At 50.9% G+C, this 14,005-nt stretch overlaps 1 protein-coding gene across 1 annotated transcript in view; it reads left to right on the top strand.

Annotated features, from left to right (window-relative positions):
• CELF6 (CUGBP, Elav-like family member 6) overlaps positions 1 to 14,005 on the top strand; it is a 247,289-nt gene that overhangs the window by 15,993 nt on the left and 217,291 nt on the right. The window contains exon 2 of the mRNA XM_015419721.1: positions 4,161 to 4,243. Coding sequence (XP_015275207.1) covers positions 4,161 to 4,243 — 83 coding nt within the window. The remainder of the gene's footprint in view (positions 1 to 4,160; positions 4,244 to 14,005) is intronic.

The raw sequence follows: 14,005 nt of genomic DNA, 5'->3' as shown, positions 1-14,005 counted from the left end.
CTAATGAGTTCCTGCTGTTGGGTGTGGCCTGTTATGCTAATGAGTTCCTGCTGGGCTTTTTCTACAAAAAGAGCCCTGGTGGGTGATCTCCAGCCACCACCTGGAAGCTGGCAACCCCATCCCCCAATTCCATCTCCATCTCTGTTTTTTTTTGGGGGGGGGAGGGTCTTTTCCAGAGTCTGTTGGCTGCCATCTCTGGCCCCTGCACCCTGGGTTCAAGTTCTGACCAGCAGGTAGCTTGCCCTAGCTCAAGCAGCCTGTCTCTCTCTCTCTTGGGCCAGTCCTGGTTTGCCCTTGGAAGGATCTAGTCCCCCCCGAGGCTCTCTGGTCTTTCCAGAACTTGGCCACTGTCATTTAACTCCTGCATCAGGAATACAAAGCCTTGATCCTGACTGAGACCTGAATAAAAATAATCAAACAGACCAATACTTTCTAACTTGGTAGTTTTGCCTAGAAGCTGCCCCTTTAATTTTTTTAAAAAATGACTGGAGCCAAGACCATTTTTCTTGACCAATGAGTGATCCTATCAGGAACTACAAGGGAGGGCTTCCAGGTCAGAGGGCATGACTTCCTGCCAGATTTTTTTTTTATTGGACTGGAGAACGTTCCTGATGGAAGGGAATGCAGGTGAGAGTCACTGATTTAGGGTGGAATCAGGGGGAACGGAATGCAAGCCCTTCTTCTGCTATGAAAGTGCACTGGGTGACCTTGTACCAGCGGCTTTCTTTTTGTTTTAACCTACCTTGCAGGGCAGCTGTGTGGATAAAAAGGGGCAGCCACGTATGCTGCTTTGAGCTCCTCAGAAGGAGAGCGGGAGAAGGATGTAAGAAAGAGCTAGGTAGTACAGAGGGGGGGGGGAAGCCCCATTTGATGAAGGTGTGAGAGTTAGAGTATACTACAGTGTCGTGGGTAAGGGGTTGGAGAAGAATTGGGGTCCATGAAACGCTCTGGGTGGCTTTAGGCCAGAGTTGCCAATCTCCAGGTGGCAGCTGGAGATCTCCTTCTGTTGCATCTCCAGATGATCAAGATCAGTTCCCCAAGAGAAACTGGCTGCTTTGGAAAGTGGCATCTAGACCTTTATAACCTAGGGAAGCCAGGTCCCTCCCGGTTACCAGCAGGAGATGGTGAGGTAGGGTTGCCAGATCCAGGATGGAAAAGTCTTGGAGATTTGAGTTTGGAGCCTGGGGAGGGCAGGGACCTCAGTGGGGTACAGTGCCATAGAGTCCACCCTCCAGAGCAGCCATTTCCTCCAGGGGAACTGGTCTCTGTAGTCTGGAGATGAGCTGTAATTCCGGGGGATCCCCAGGCCCCACCTGGAGGCTGGCATCCCTCACTTGCTAAGGTCTCTCCCTTCCCCAGACTTTGCCATCTCCAGGTTCCACTCCCCAAATCTCCAGGTATTTCCCAACTGAAAGCTGGCAACCCTGTTTTAGGCCGGTTCTCTCAGCCCAGCCTACCTTGCAGGATTGTTGTGAGGAAAGAATGGGGGAGAGATTTGGAACTGCTGGGAGAAAAGGCCAGATTTTAAAAGTAAGTACTTACAATCATAGGTCCTTACAGTATGTTCATTGCAATGATAATCCCTACAAGTAGGCTCCTACAGCCAATGTTCCCTCGAAGCTGTGGAGTCTTGTGAGCAAAGATTCTACTTTGTGAGCTCCTGGCATTACAGTTGTGAGCGAGCGATTTGGCTGCTGCATAAATTAGTTTGCTCTGGAGCCATCCTTCCTGAGCGAAGACAAAAATGTGTAAGCTGAAGGCTAAAAAAACTGTGAGCGATCTCACACTAACTCAGCTTAGAGGGAACACTGCCTACAGCAGAAACTAACCCCTCTGGGAGAAAACTGTCTCCAAGGATTGGCACCAGTGCAAAACCTTTGCCCTACAAAGCAGGAGCCTTCTACAACAAACCGTTTTCAGCTGAGCTGGGTTTAAACACACCAATCTGTTGCTGTAAAACCTAGCTCCTTAGTCATTTCCCCCCCCCCCCAGCTGCTATTCTTGATGGTTGGCTTTCTAGTCTGTTTGTTACTAGCTTGTCTGACTGAGTTGCTGTTTGTTGAGAGAGTGCAACTGTAGTGATTATAGTGTCTGCCTAGTATCTGGGAGACCGGGGTTCGAATCCCCACTCTGTCGTGGAAGCTTGCTGGGTGACCTTGGGCCAGTCACGCATGTGAAGCCCAACCTACCTCACAGGGTTGTTGTGAGGCTAAAATGTAGGCAAGGAGAATGATGTAAGCCTCTTTGGGTCTCCGTTGTGGAGAAAGGCAGGATATAAATGAAGTAAAATGGTAACATTGTGACTGGCTTTGAAAAAGAAATCGTTCTGGATCAAAACAGTGTTTTAAGCGTGATCTCGGCTCTTGGGCAGCCACCAGTGGAGAAGAGGTAAAATTTTACTGTTAGGGTGGCCAGCTCTGGGTTGGGAAATACCTGGAGATTTTGGGGAGTGGACCCTCGAGAGGGCGGAGTTTGTGCAGGAGCCCCACCCCCCAAAGCAGCCATTTCCTCCAGGGGAACTGATCTCTGTAGTGTGGAGGTTGGATGTAAAAGCGGGAGATCTCCAGGCCCCACCTGGAGGCCGGCAACCTTATTTCCTGTTTTCGTAGTCCGCCTTTCTCACGGACATTCGAATTGTAAATTGCTATGTGTGTATTTATTTAGAGCATTTTTATAGCTCCCTTTCCATCTGATCAGGGTTCCCGGGGAGGTGGATGTAAAAACACTGGAACCCTTTAAAACAACATCTAAAATGATAAAAATAATTAAAATAAAAACACATAAGCCAACACCATCAGAAACGAGGAGGAAGGCCAGTAAGAGACTGCCAGAGGTGAAGAGTTGCCTACCCCGGGTTCAGAAACACTCAGAGATTTTGGGGGTGGAGCTTGGAGAGGGCGGGGTTTGGAAGGGGGGGGGAACCTCAGCAGCCAGCAGGGTGTAATTCCATACAGTCCACCCTCCGAAGCAGCCCTTTTCTCCGGGAGAACTGATCTCTGCATTCTAGAGATCAGTTGTCATCCTGGGAGATCTCTGGCCCCCGCCTGGAGATTGGCATCTCTAGGACCTCAGTAGGGTATAATGCCATGCAATCCCCTTTCCAAAGCAGCCCTTTTCTCCAGGAGAAGTGGAATAAATATTTTCAACGAATAAATAATAAATGAAACAGCGATTTGTGTAGTCTGGAGATCCGTTGCGATTCTAGGTGACCTCCAGCCCCTGCCTGGAAGTTGGCAACCCCATAAGCAGTCCCTAGGAAGAACTGTCTTATTTCCCATAGCCCGACCAGCACTCCAAAAGAGGAGTGGCTCTTAAGCCAGGGGCAGTGTGGTCGGAGAAAGGTCTGATGGGCTAATCTGGGCGCTGCTGCACTAATCCCGCTGTGTCTGCCCGGCTCTCCTGATTCCAATTAACCAGGCCCTGCTAATCCGGACCAGTTGCCTTAAACCGAATCCCCCACTGGGCCGTGTGCTGACCTCCGGCCGAAAAGATGCTCGGCTCCTCGAGGGGCGGCACGGGAGCAATGGGCGGCTTTGAGGACGGAGGCAGCGTCCCAGGGAGATGGTCCTTGCCGTTGTGCTGAAGCAGCGGAGGCCTCTCCTCTCCCTGCTTCGGAACACGCACTGCAGATGAGGGTGAGATTGGGACCAGGCGGCCCCCTGGCGGGTGCCACTAGAAAGGCTACCAGATTCCCCCTGGCCACTGGCGGGAGACTGGGGGGATAGAGTTGCTAGATCCAGGTTGGGAAACTCCTGGAGATTTGGGGGTGGAGCTTGGGGAGGGCAGGGACCTCAGTGGGGTACAGTGGCACAGAGTCCACCCTCCAAAGCATCCCTTTTCTCCAGGGGAACTGATCTCCATGGTCTGGAGATGAGCTGTAATTCTGGGGGGTCCCCAGGTCCCACCTGGAGGCTGGCATCCCTATCCTGGAGATTTGGGGGTGGAGCCTGGGGAGGACAGGGACCTCAGTGGGGTACAGTGCCACAGAGTCTACCCTCCAGAGCATCCCTTTTCTCCCGTGGAACTGATCTCTGTGGTCTGGAGATGAGCTGTAATTCCAGGGGGATCCCCAGGTCCCACCTGGAGGCTGGCAACCCTAGCAGTCTGTTTACATATAAATTACGTGTGTGTGTATGATTATGTTCCTTTTTTCCCCACAGGCTGTGCCTTTCTGACGTACTGTGCCAGGGATTCAGCACTGAAGGCCCAGAGCGCGCTGCATGAGCAGAAGACGTTACCGGGGGTGAGTGAAGGGGATCTTCCCTGGCAGGATTGCTACCATCTTTTGTCGGCGTCCCAAGCAGAGGTTTGGGCAGGGTTTTGTTGTGCCGTCAGCATTGCACGAATCTGGCAGTGAGCACTGCGGAAAGACTTCTGAGGGCGTAATTGTTCCCCCCACACCTGGATGTCTATTTTTGTTTTAGAGTGTAACCTTAACGGTAGTCTTTGTAAACTGGCTGCAAAGCAGTGTTCCCTCTAAACTGAGCTAGTGCAAGCCAGCTCACAGTTTTTTAGCCTCCGGCTCACACATTTGTGTCTTAGCTCAGGAAGGATGGCTCCAGAGCAAACTAATTTATGCAGGAGCCACATCGCTCACTCACAACTTTAAGAGAGCCAGTTTGGTGTAGTGGTTAGGTGCGCGGACTCTAATCTGGGAGAATCAGGTTTGATTCCCCACTCCTCCACTTGCACCTGGCTGGATGACCTTGAGCAGGCCATAGTTCTGATAAGAGCTGTCCTTGAAAAAGAGCAGTTTCTCTCAAGAGCTCTCTCAGCCCCACCTACCTCCCAGGGTGTCTGTTGTAGGGAGGGGAAGGGAAAGGGGTTTGTAAGCCGCTCTGAGACACCTTTGGGTAGTGAAGGGTGGGGTATAAATCCAATCTTCTTCTTCTTAATGCCAGCAACTCACAAAGTAGACCTTTTGCTCACAGGACTCCATAGCTTAGAGGGAGCATTGGAGGCTGCAAGTAGAGCCAAACGTTGGTTATGGGGACTCCTGGTGAACCGAATTCACGGCCGTGTCTTCCTTGGGCCCTGAGCAGGCTAGTTTCTTTGCTCGGCCGATGATCCGCCTTGCCTCAAAGTAATTTGGCTGAAACATTTCCCCGTGTTGCGCTTTTCAGAGCAGAGATGGGATGGCAAACGTCTCTTCTAGAGCATCAGGTCTTACTAAAGATGTTCTGGCAGTGTGTCGGTGGTAGAAAATCATTGTGCTAAAAGTGTGCTTCTGAAAGGCTTGTCTGCCCCCACGGCCTTTGGGGAGCAAATGCACAGTGCTCCCTGATGCTCTCGGCTTGCAGATGTTCCCCCAGCCTCTTTGTATTGCAGAGGTTCCCCCGGCCTCTTTGTATTGCAGTTTGGGGACCACCCAGGTGTGCTTTCCTCCCTTTAAGAGCTTGCTTGTTTGTTTTTATATTATTTTTTATAATCAGTTTGCAACACAAAGACAAAACAGAAACTGCAGTCTACAACGATCTAAATCATGTGTGAAATATAGATAGATTCAGGTGGGTTAGCCGTGTTAGTTGGAAGCATCTGTATCTGACGCAGTGTGCTTGCACACGAAAGCTTATGCCGTGAATAAAACTTTGTTGGTCTTAAAGGTGCCGCTGGACTCAAACTTTGTTCAGATACATAGATAGTCCTCTCTAATCATACCATCATACAATCAGGGGTCATTTCCTGCAGGAGTGCACATTAGCGGAGCTCCGGCAGTAAAGAGCCCAGGGGGCGGGCACATGCAACAAGCCCCACCCCCTGCTCCCAGCAACCCTCAGTCAGAGCAAGAAGCAGCCAGGTAAGCTGCAGAGCCCCCCCCCAGTCCCCCTGTCCAAAACAGTCCAGTGGCACCTTTAAGACCAAGGTTTATTCAGGTACAAGCTCTCCCTCCTCTACGAGGACAGATCTGCGCCCCCCCCCCCATAGCTAGCCATCCAAAACAGTCCAGTGGAGCCTGAGTGGTGGGTGTTGCCTTCTGACACACTTCCGGTGATGCAAATAAGTTATGCTAATGAGTTACGCTATTGAGCTCCTGCACCTCTTTTTCTACGAAATGACCCCTGCATACAATCATGTATATCAACTCTGTCATGTAATGATTTATACTTATTTAGAACTCACTTGTATATACTCTTGTGTATACTCTTGTTTTTTGGCCTTTATTTAAATATCTTTATTTATTCTGTCTTTCCCAGTTATTATCACAGACATGTATTGCCTGACTCTTTCTTCCACTGGTCTTTTTATTTTGGTGTTTTTAAAATATGTCCATGTACACTGTGCGTGCGAGTGTGCGTTCGTGTGTGTGTGTGTGCACCTGGAAGTCATGGCGACCTCTGGTGACTGCCTGGGGGATATTCAGAGAGGTGGTTGAATAAAGCCTGCCCCCAGCTCCTGCCTCTGGTATTCCAAGGAGGTCTCCCATCCGAGTACTTGCCAGAGTCGACACTGCTTAGCTTCTGAGAGCTGAGGAGATTGGGCTTGCCTGGGCCATCCAGGTCAGCGCACTCTTTACTTTCCTTAATCTATGTCTTGGCTTACATTTGTTCCTGGGTCTCAGCTATGTCATCAAAAAATGCTTTCCATTTTTCTTGGAATTCTGAAACCGGTTTATCATAAGAACATAAGAACATAAGAGACGCCAATGTTGGATCAGGCCAAAGGCCCATCAAGTCGGTCTCACCATTGATTTATATAGGGGCATTATTATATTGGCTGATCTGTTTTCAATACCCTTCCTAATAATCCCCAGCATAGCATTGGCCTTCTTTATTGCAGTCACACACTGTCTCGACATTTTCAGTGAGTTATCCACTACAACTCCAAGATCTCTCTCTTGCTCAGTCTCTGCCAGTTCAGACCCCATCAATGTGTATTTATATTTAGGATTTTTGGCTCCAATGTGCATCACCTTGCACTTGGCCACATTGAACCCCATTTGCCATGTTGACGCCCACTCGCCCATCCTTGACAGATCCCCTTGGAGTGCCTCACAATCCTCACTGGTTTTCACCACCTTGAACAACTTTGTATCATCCGCAAATTTAGCCACTTCACTGCTTACTCCCATCTCCAAATCATTAATGAACAAGTTAAAAAGCAGTGGACCAAGTACTGATCCCTGTGGAACCCCACTGCTTACCCCCCTCCACTGAGAAAATTGCCCACCTACACTCACTCTCTGTTTTCTATGAACTAGCCAGTTTTTGATCCATAAAAGGACTTGTCCTTCTATCCCATGATTTTTGAGCTTACTTAGGAGCCTTTGATGAGGAACTTTATCAAAAGCTTTCTGGAAGTCAAGGTAAATAATATCTATTGGATCCCCCTTGTCCACATGTTTGTTCACCCCCTCAAAGAACACTAAGAGGTTAGTGAGACAAGATCTTCCCTTACAGAAACCGTGCTGAGTCTGCCTCAATAGGTTTTGTTCATCATGTATGTAAGATGTTAATTTTGCCATGATCACATATTCATATAATGTATGCTTCCATTCCTTCAGATCTGGGCATCTTTCTGCCTTCCGTTCTGCTGCAAATATTACTCTTGCCGCCGTCACCGTATACTTAAATAATTCACGAATGTGTCCTTGGGACGTTGCTGGGCAGCACATTTAGTAGCATACTTTTGGGATCCCTTGCAAACTTAAGTTTTAGTGTCTTTTGCATGTCTTCAGATATCTCTAACCAGGGGTCATTTCATAGAAAAAGAAGTGCAGGAGCTCATTAGCATAACTCATTAGCATATCTTATTTGCATATGCCACACCCCCTGACATCACCGGAAGTGTGTCAGAAGGCAACACCCACCACTCAGGCTCCAATGGACTGTTTTGGATTGCTAGCTATTGGGGGGAGGGAAACGTGCAGATCTGTCCTCGCAAAGGAGGGAGAGCTTGTACCTGAATAAACCTTGGTCTTAAAGGTACCATTGGGACTGTTTTGGACCGGGGGGCCAGGGGGAGCTCTGCAACTTACCTGGCTGCTTCTTGCTCTGACTGAGGGCTGCTGGGAGCAGGGGGTGGGGCTTGTTGCATGTGTCCGCCCCCTGGGCTCTTTACTGCCGGAGCTCCGCTCCTGTGTGCTCCTGCAGGAAATGACCCCTGTCTCTAACCAATGCTTTCTTGCTTTCTTACACGTCTACCACATACGATAAAATGTCGCGTCTGTGTTATGACATCTCCACCTTCAAGAGCTTGTTTGGACACGATGTTCTCTTGGCAGCCAAGAGATGTGCATATGCATCGCAGTTTCCCCAGGCCACATCGTCCAGCTTTTCAAAACTCGCAGAGATCGCCTGTCTCTTAGCATTGTGGGTAAGGGGTATGTTGTGCAGAGAGGCAGGAGCAGTGAATTCCATCTGTGGTCGCTTGGCATTGCTTCTACTTGTAGAACGGAAGCTCTTGGTGGTTTGGGTGTCACAAGAGTGGACTTGTCCCTGGATAGACAAGCCCTTAGAATAGGGTTGCCAGCCTCCAGGTGGGGCCTGGAGAGCTCATTCTTTTACAGCTGATCTCCAGAAAACAGAGATTGGTTCCCCAGGACAAAATGGCTGCTTTGGAGGGTGGAGTCTATGGCATTGTACCCAGCTAAGGTCCCTATCCTCCCTAGACTTCACCCCAAATCTCCAGGAGTTTCCCACAGAACGGGCAACCCCACCTTAGAAGCAGATTGAGTTAGCAACAGGATAAGGAAAGCAAAGAATGTATGAATAGCCAGCCAAGCTCCAGTTTGATTTGGAAACAGGTCCCCCCCCAAAAAACAGGTGTAGGTAATATGGCTCTGACCTCGATGGGCCAGGCTAGCCCGATCTTATAAGATCTCGGAAGCTAAGCAGGGTCGGCCCCGGTTAGTATTTGGATGGGAGACCAACGAGGAAGTCCAGGGTTGCTATGCAGAGGCAGGCAATGCCAACCACCTCTGTTCCTCTCTTGCCCTGACCTCGATGGGCCAGGCTAGCCCAGCCTTATAAGGTCTCAGGAGCTAAGCAGTGTTGGCCCCGGTTAGTATTTGGATGGGAGACCACCGAGGAAGTCCAGGGTTGCTATGCAGAGGCAGGCAATGGCAGACCACCTCTGTTCCTCTCTTGCCCTGACCTCGATGGCCCAGGCTAGCCCAGTCTTATAAGGTCTCAGGAGCTAAGCAGTGTTGGCCCTGGTTAGTATTTGCATGGGAGACCACCGAGGAAGTCCAGGGTTGCTATGCAGAGGCAGGCAATGGCAAACCACCTCTGTTCCTCTCTTGCCCTGACCTCGATGGGCCAGGCTAGCCCAGCCTTATAAGGTCTCAGGAGCTAAGCAGTGTTGGCCCCGGTTAGTATTTGCATGGGAGACCACCGAGGAAGTCCAGGGTTGCTATGCAGAGGCAGGCAATGGCAAACCACCTCTGTTCCTCTCTTGCCCTGACCTCGATGGGCCAGGCTAGCCCAGCCTTATAAGGTCTCAGGAGCTAAGCAGTGTTGGCCCCGGTTAGTATTTGCATGGGAGACCACCGAGGAAGTCCAGGGTTGCTATGCAGAGGCAGGCAATGCCAACCACCTCTGTTCCTCTTGCCCTGACCTCGATGGCCCAGGCTAGCCCAGTCTTATAAGGTCTCAGAAGCTAAGCAGAGTTGGCCCTGGTTAGTATTTGGATGGGAGAACACCAAGGAAGTCCAGGGTTGCTATGCAGAGGCAGGCAGTGGCAAACCATCTTTGCTCATCCCTTTCCTTGAAAAACTACGGGGCCCCACGTAAGTTGGCTCTGAATTCAGTGCACTTTCCACCACCAGCTAGGGTGAGGTCAGATGGATCCCAGGTCAGGGGCAGGTTCAATAGAATCCGTGATTTTCGGTATGTTGCTAGAATATGTTGTAGTCTGTGCTGCTGTAACCCGTGGTTTCAAAAACCCTGAAAAACTTTTCTTGCTTTGGCACTTCTGTACAGGCAATTTCCTCATACCTACCACTGCTAGGGCATGAGCCGGGCATCTCTCCATTGTTATTCCCATATCGCTGCCTTCTTTCACTTGTTGATGTGAAACCTGGAAACCCATATGTGCAAAGAAAGGCTCAGCTTAAAAGCTATGGTGGAATGGTGTATGATCAGGGGTCGTTTCGTAGAAAAAGAGCTAGGGGAACTCATTAGCATAACTCATTAGCATATGCCACACCCCCTGACATCACCGGAAGTGTGTCATAAGGCCACACACACCACCCCCAGCAGTCCCGGCCACCACTGCCGGACTTGCAGCTCCACTGCCAAGCCCCATGAGGGGCCCGGCGGTGGACCTGCAAGGCCGGCGGGAGTGCAAGGAAGCCCCGCGAAGGCCCTCCCTGGCCCCAGGCAGACAGGGGTGGGGAGAGGCAGGGAGGAAGCAACTTACCCTCCCTCTTCTCCTGCCTCCTCCTGGCTGAATGAGGGCCGGAAGCGGGGCAGCCGGAAGCAGGGGGTGGGGCTTCGTCATGTGCCCCGCCCCCCGTACCTCACCCGGGGGAACTGCGATCCCCCGCGATCCCCCCCCCTGAAATGATCTCTGTGTATGATCTGCCATTTGGTGCACGCAATGGATTAGCAGTGATTTGATTTTGTTGTTGTAATTGCAAATAACCTGTTTGAGAACTGACGGTCTCTTGCACGCAGTGACCAGTTTATCTCGAGCCTCGCACCCCATAAATCACATTGACGATCTGTTTGCGCTTCTTAAAACATGCAATCTCTTTGAGCTGTTTTGAGTCTGGGCAGTAGACGATGTTCGGCGTGACGCCCAGCTGGGAAGGCGCCCTCGGTGTGCGCTCACAATCTGTTGGCTGACTGAACTTATAAACGTCCCAATGATCAGATTGTGCATTGTTTTAAGCTGGCTCCGTTTGCGCTGCTTCCGGGACTTGTGCGGTTGATGGCATTCAACAATGCATTAGGGTTGCCAGACCCAGGATGAAGGCTGGAGAGCGTTCAGAATTATAACTGAACTCTGGATGACACGCGTGGCTTCTCCTGGAGGAAAGGGCTGCTGTGGACTGTACAGCATTATACCCTACTAGAGAGCCAGTTTGGTGTAGTGGTTAAGTGTGCGGACTCCAATCTGGGAGAACCGGGTTTGATTCCCCACTCCTCCGCATGCAGCTGCTGGATGACCTTGGGCAAGCCATAGTTCTGACAAGAGCTGTCCTTGAAAAAGAGCAGTTCCTGAAAGAGCTCTCTCAGCCTTGCCTACCTCACAGGGTGTCTGTTGTGGGGAGGAGAAGGGGAAGGGAGATTGTAAGCTGCTCTGAGTCTCCGAGTGAAGGGCGGGGTATAAATCCAATCTCTTCTCTCTCTCCATTTTCTTCTATTAGGGTGGCCACCTCTAGGTTTTTATTTATTTATTTATTTATTTAGTTAGTTAGTTAGTTAGTTAATCGCTCGGTCCCTGCAAGGCAGGGCTCTGGGCGATGTACGTCCTTCATAAAAACATTGAGACAGAACAATTAAAACATTAGTAACATATTTCAAATGAGAAGATGGCGTGTATTAACTGGTCCCACTTCGGACTGCTGGCTGCTTTACAGGCAGGGGTGAGGAGGGCGAGACTCAAAAGTCGCTGGAGCAGAAAGGGTGCCAGCCAATGCTCCCTGTAAGCTGTGGAGTCCTGTGAGCAGAAATTCTACTTGGTGAGCTACTGGCATTAAAGTTGTAAGTGAGCAATTGGGCTGCTGCATAAACTAGTTTGCTCTGGAGCCCTCCTTCCCGAGCTACGACAGAAATGTGTGAGCTGGAGGCTAAAGAACTGTGAGCCGGCTCACACTAACTCAGCTTAGAGGGAACACTGATGCCAGCTACGATGGAGACCATCGCTGTCCTCAGCCAAGGGCCTGGTGGAACATCTCTGCCTTACAGACCCTGCAGAATTGCATAAGGTCCCACGGGGCCCTGATGGTATTTGGCAGAGAGTTCCACCAGGTTGGGGCCAGGACTGAAAAGGCCCTGGCCCTGGTCGAGGAGTGCCGGAGTGCTTTAGAGCCTGGGACATCCAGCAAGTTGTTATCTGAGGAGCGTAATGCTCTTCTGGGGACATGACGGAGGAGACAGTCCCATAATGACATCAGTCCCTGACCACTCAAGGCCTTGTGGGTCAATACCAAAACCTTGAACTTGACTCAGTATTCCGCTGGGGGCCAGGTTGAGAACTACCTAGAGGTCTTGGGGGTGGAGCCTGGGGAGGGATGGCTTTGGGGAGGGGCTGGGATCTCAGCAGGGCACAAGGCCATAGAGTCCTCCCTCCAAAGCAGCCATTTCCTTCAGGGGAACTGATCTTGGTCATCTGGAGATCCATGGTCATAGTGGGAAATCTCCAGGTGCCAGCTGGAGGTTGGCATCCCCGTACCCTACTGAACTCCCTTTCCCCAAACACCGCCCTCCGCAGACTCCACCCCTAACATCTCCAGGGATTGCCCAGTGTGGAGTTGGCTACCCTACAGTAAGGTAAAGGTAAAGGTTCCCTTGCTCGAAAGCCAGTCGAATCCGACTCTAGGGTTGCGGTGCTCATCTCCGTTTCCAAGCTGAAGCGCCAGCGCTGTCCGAAGACGTTTCCATGGTCATGTGGCCGGCATGACTAAACACCGAGGCGCACAGAATGCTGTTACCTTCCCACCGAAGTGGTACCTATTCATCTACTTGCAATGTCTTGCTTTCGAACTGCTAGGTTGGCAGGAGCTGGAACTAGAGACGGGGGCTCACTCCGTCATGCGGCACACTCGGGTCTCGAACTGCTGAACTACTGACCTTCCACAGCCTGCAGTTCAGCATCTTAACCACTTGAGCTACAGTACATACACCAAATTTGTGTTTCTCAGAAAGGACATTGATGAGCTGGAGGAGGCACAGAGGAGGGCAACCGGGATGATTCGGGGGTTGCAGCACCTTCCCTAGGAGGACAGGCTGAAGAGTCTGGGACTTTTCTGTTTAGAAAAGAGACAGCTAAGGGGGGGGACACGAGAGAGGTTTATGAAATTGTGCGCGGGGAGGAGAGAGTTGACCAAGAGAAATTTTTCTCCCTCTCCCAAAATGCTAGAACTCGAGGGCATCTGGTGGAGCTGATGGGCAGTAGGTTTGGGATGGACAGAAGGAGATACTACTTTGCATAGAGGGTGGTTAAAATGTGGGATTCGCTGCCAGAGGATGTGGTGGTGGCCACGGGAACAGGCAGCTTTAAAAGGGGATTGGATAGGTTCGTGGAGGGTAGGTCTATGAACGGCTGCTAGCCATGGTGACTGAGGGGGAACCTCCACATTCAGAGGCAGTCAACCTCTGAATACCAGTGCCACGAGGCAACATCAGGGGAAGGCCTCGGCCTCTGTGCCCTGTTGCTGGCCCTCCAGAGGAACTGGTTGGCCACTGTGTGAAACAAGATGCTGGGCTAGATGGACCACTGGTCTAATCCAGCAGAACTCTTCTGATGTTCTTATGAAGGCCTCGGCCTCTCTGCCCTATTGTTGGCCCTCCAGAGGAACTGGTTGGCCACTGTGTGAAACAAGATGCTGGGCTAGATGGACCACTGGTCTAATCCAGCAGAACTCTTCTGATGTTCTTATGAAGGCCTCGGCCTCTCTGCCCTATTGTTGGCCCTCCAGAGGAACTGGTTGGCCACTGTGTGAAACAAGATGCTGGGCTAGATGGACCACTGGTCTAATCCAGCAGAACTCTTCTGATGTTCTTATGAAGGCCTCGGCCTCTCTGCCCTATTGTTGGCCCTCCAGAGGAACTGGTTGGCCACTGTGTGAAACAAGATGCTGGGCTAGATGGACCACTGGTCTAATCCAGCAGAACTCTTCTGATGTTCTTATGAAGGCCTCGGCCTCTCTGCCCTATTGTTGGCCCTCCAGAGGAACTGGTTGGCCACTGTGTGAAACAAGATGCTGGGCTAGATGGACCACTGGTCTAATCCAGCAGAACTCTTCTGATGTTCTTATGAAGGCCTCGGCCTCTCTGCCCTATTGTTGGCCCTCCAGAGGAACTGGTTGGCCACTGTGTGAAACAAGATGCTGGGCTAG

This window comes from Gekko japonicus, unplaced genomic scaffold (genome assembly GCF_001447785.1).
Source record: "Gekko japonicus isolate JY-2015 unplaced genomic scaffold, Gekko_japonicus_V1.1 scaffold1843, whole genome shotgun sequence".
Taxonomy (NCBI): Eukaryota; Metazoa; Chordata; class Lepidosauria; order Squamata; family Gekkonidae; genus Gekko; species Gekko japonicus.
This window is presented reverse-complemented; position numbering and strand designations above follow the sequence as displayed.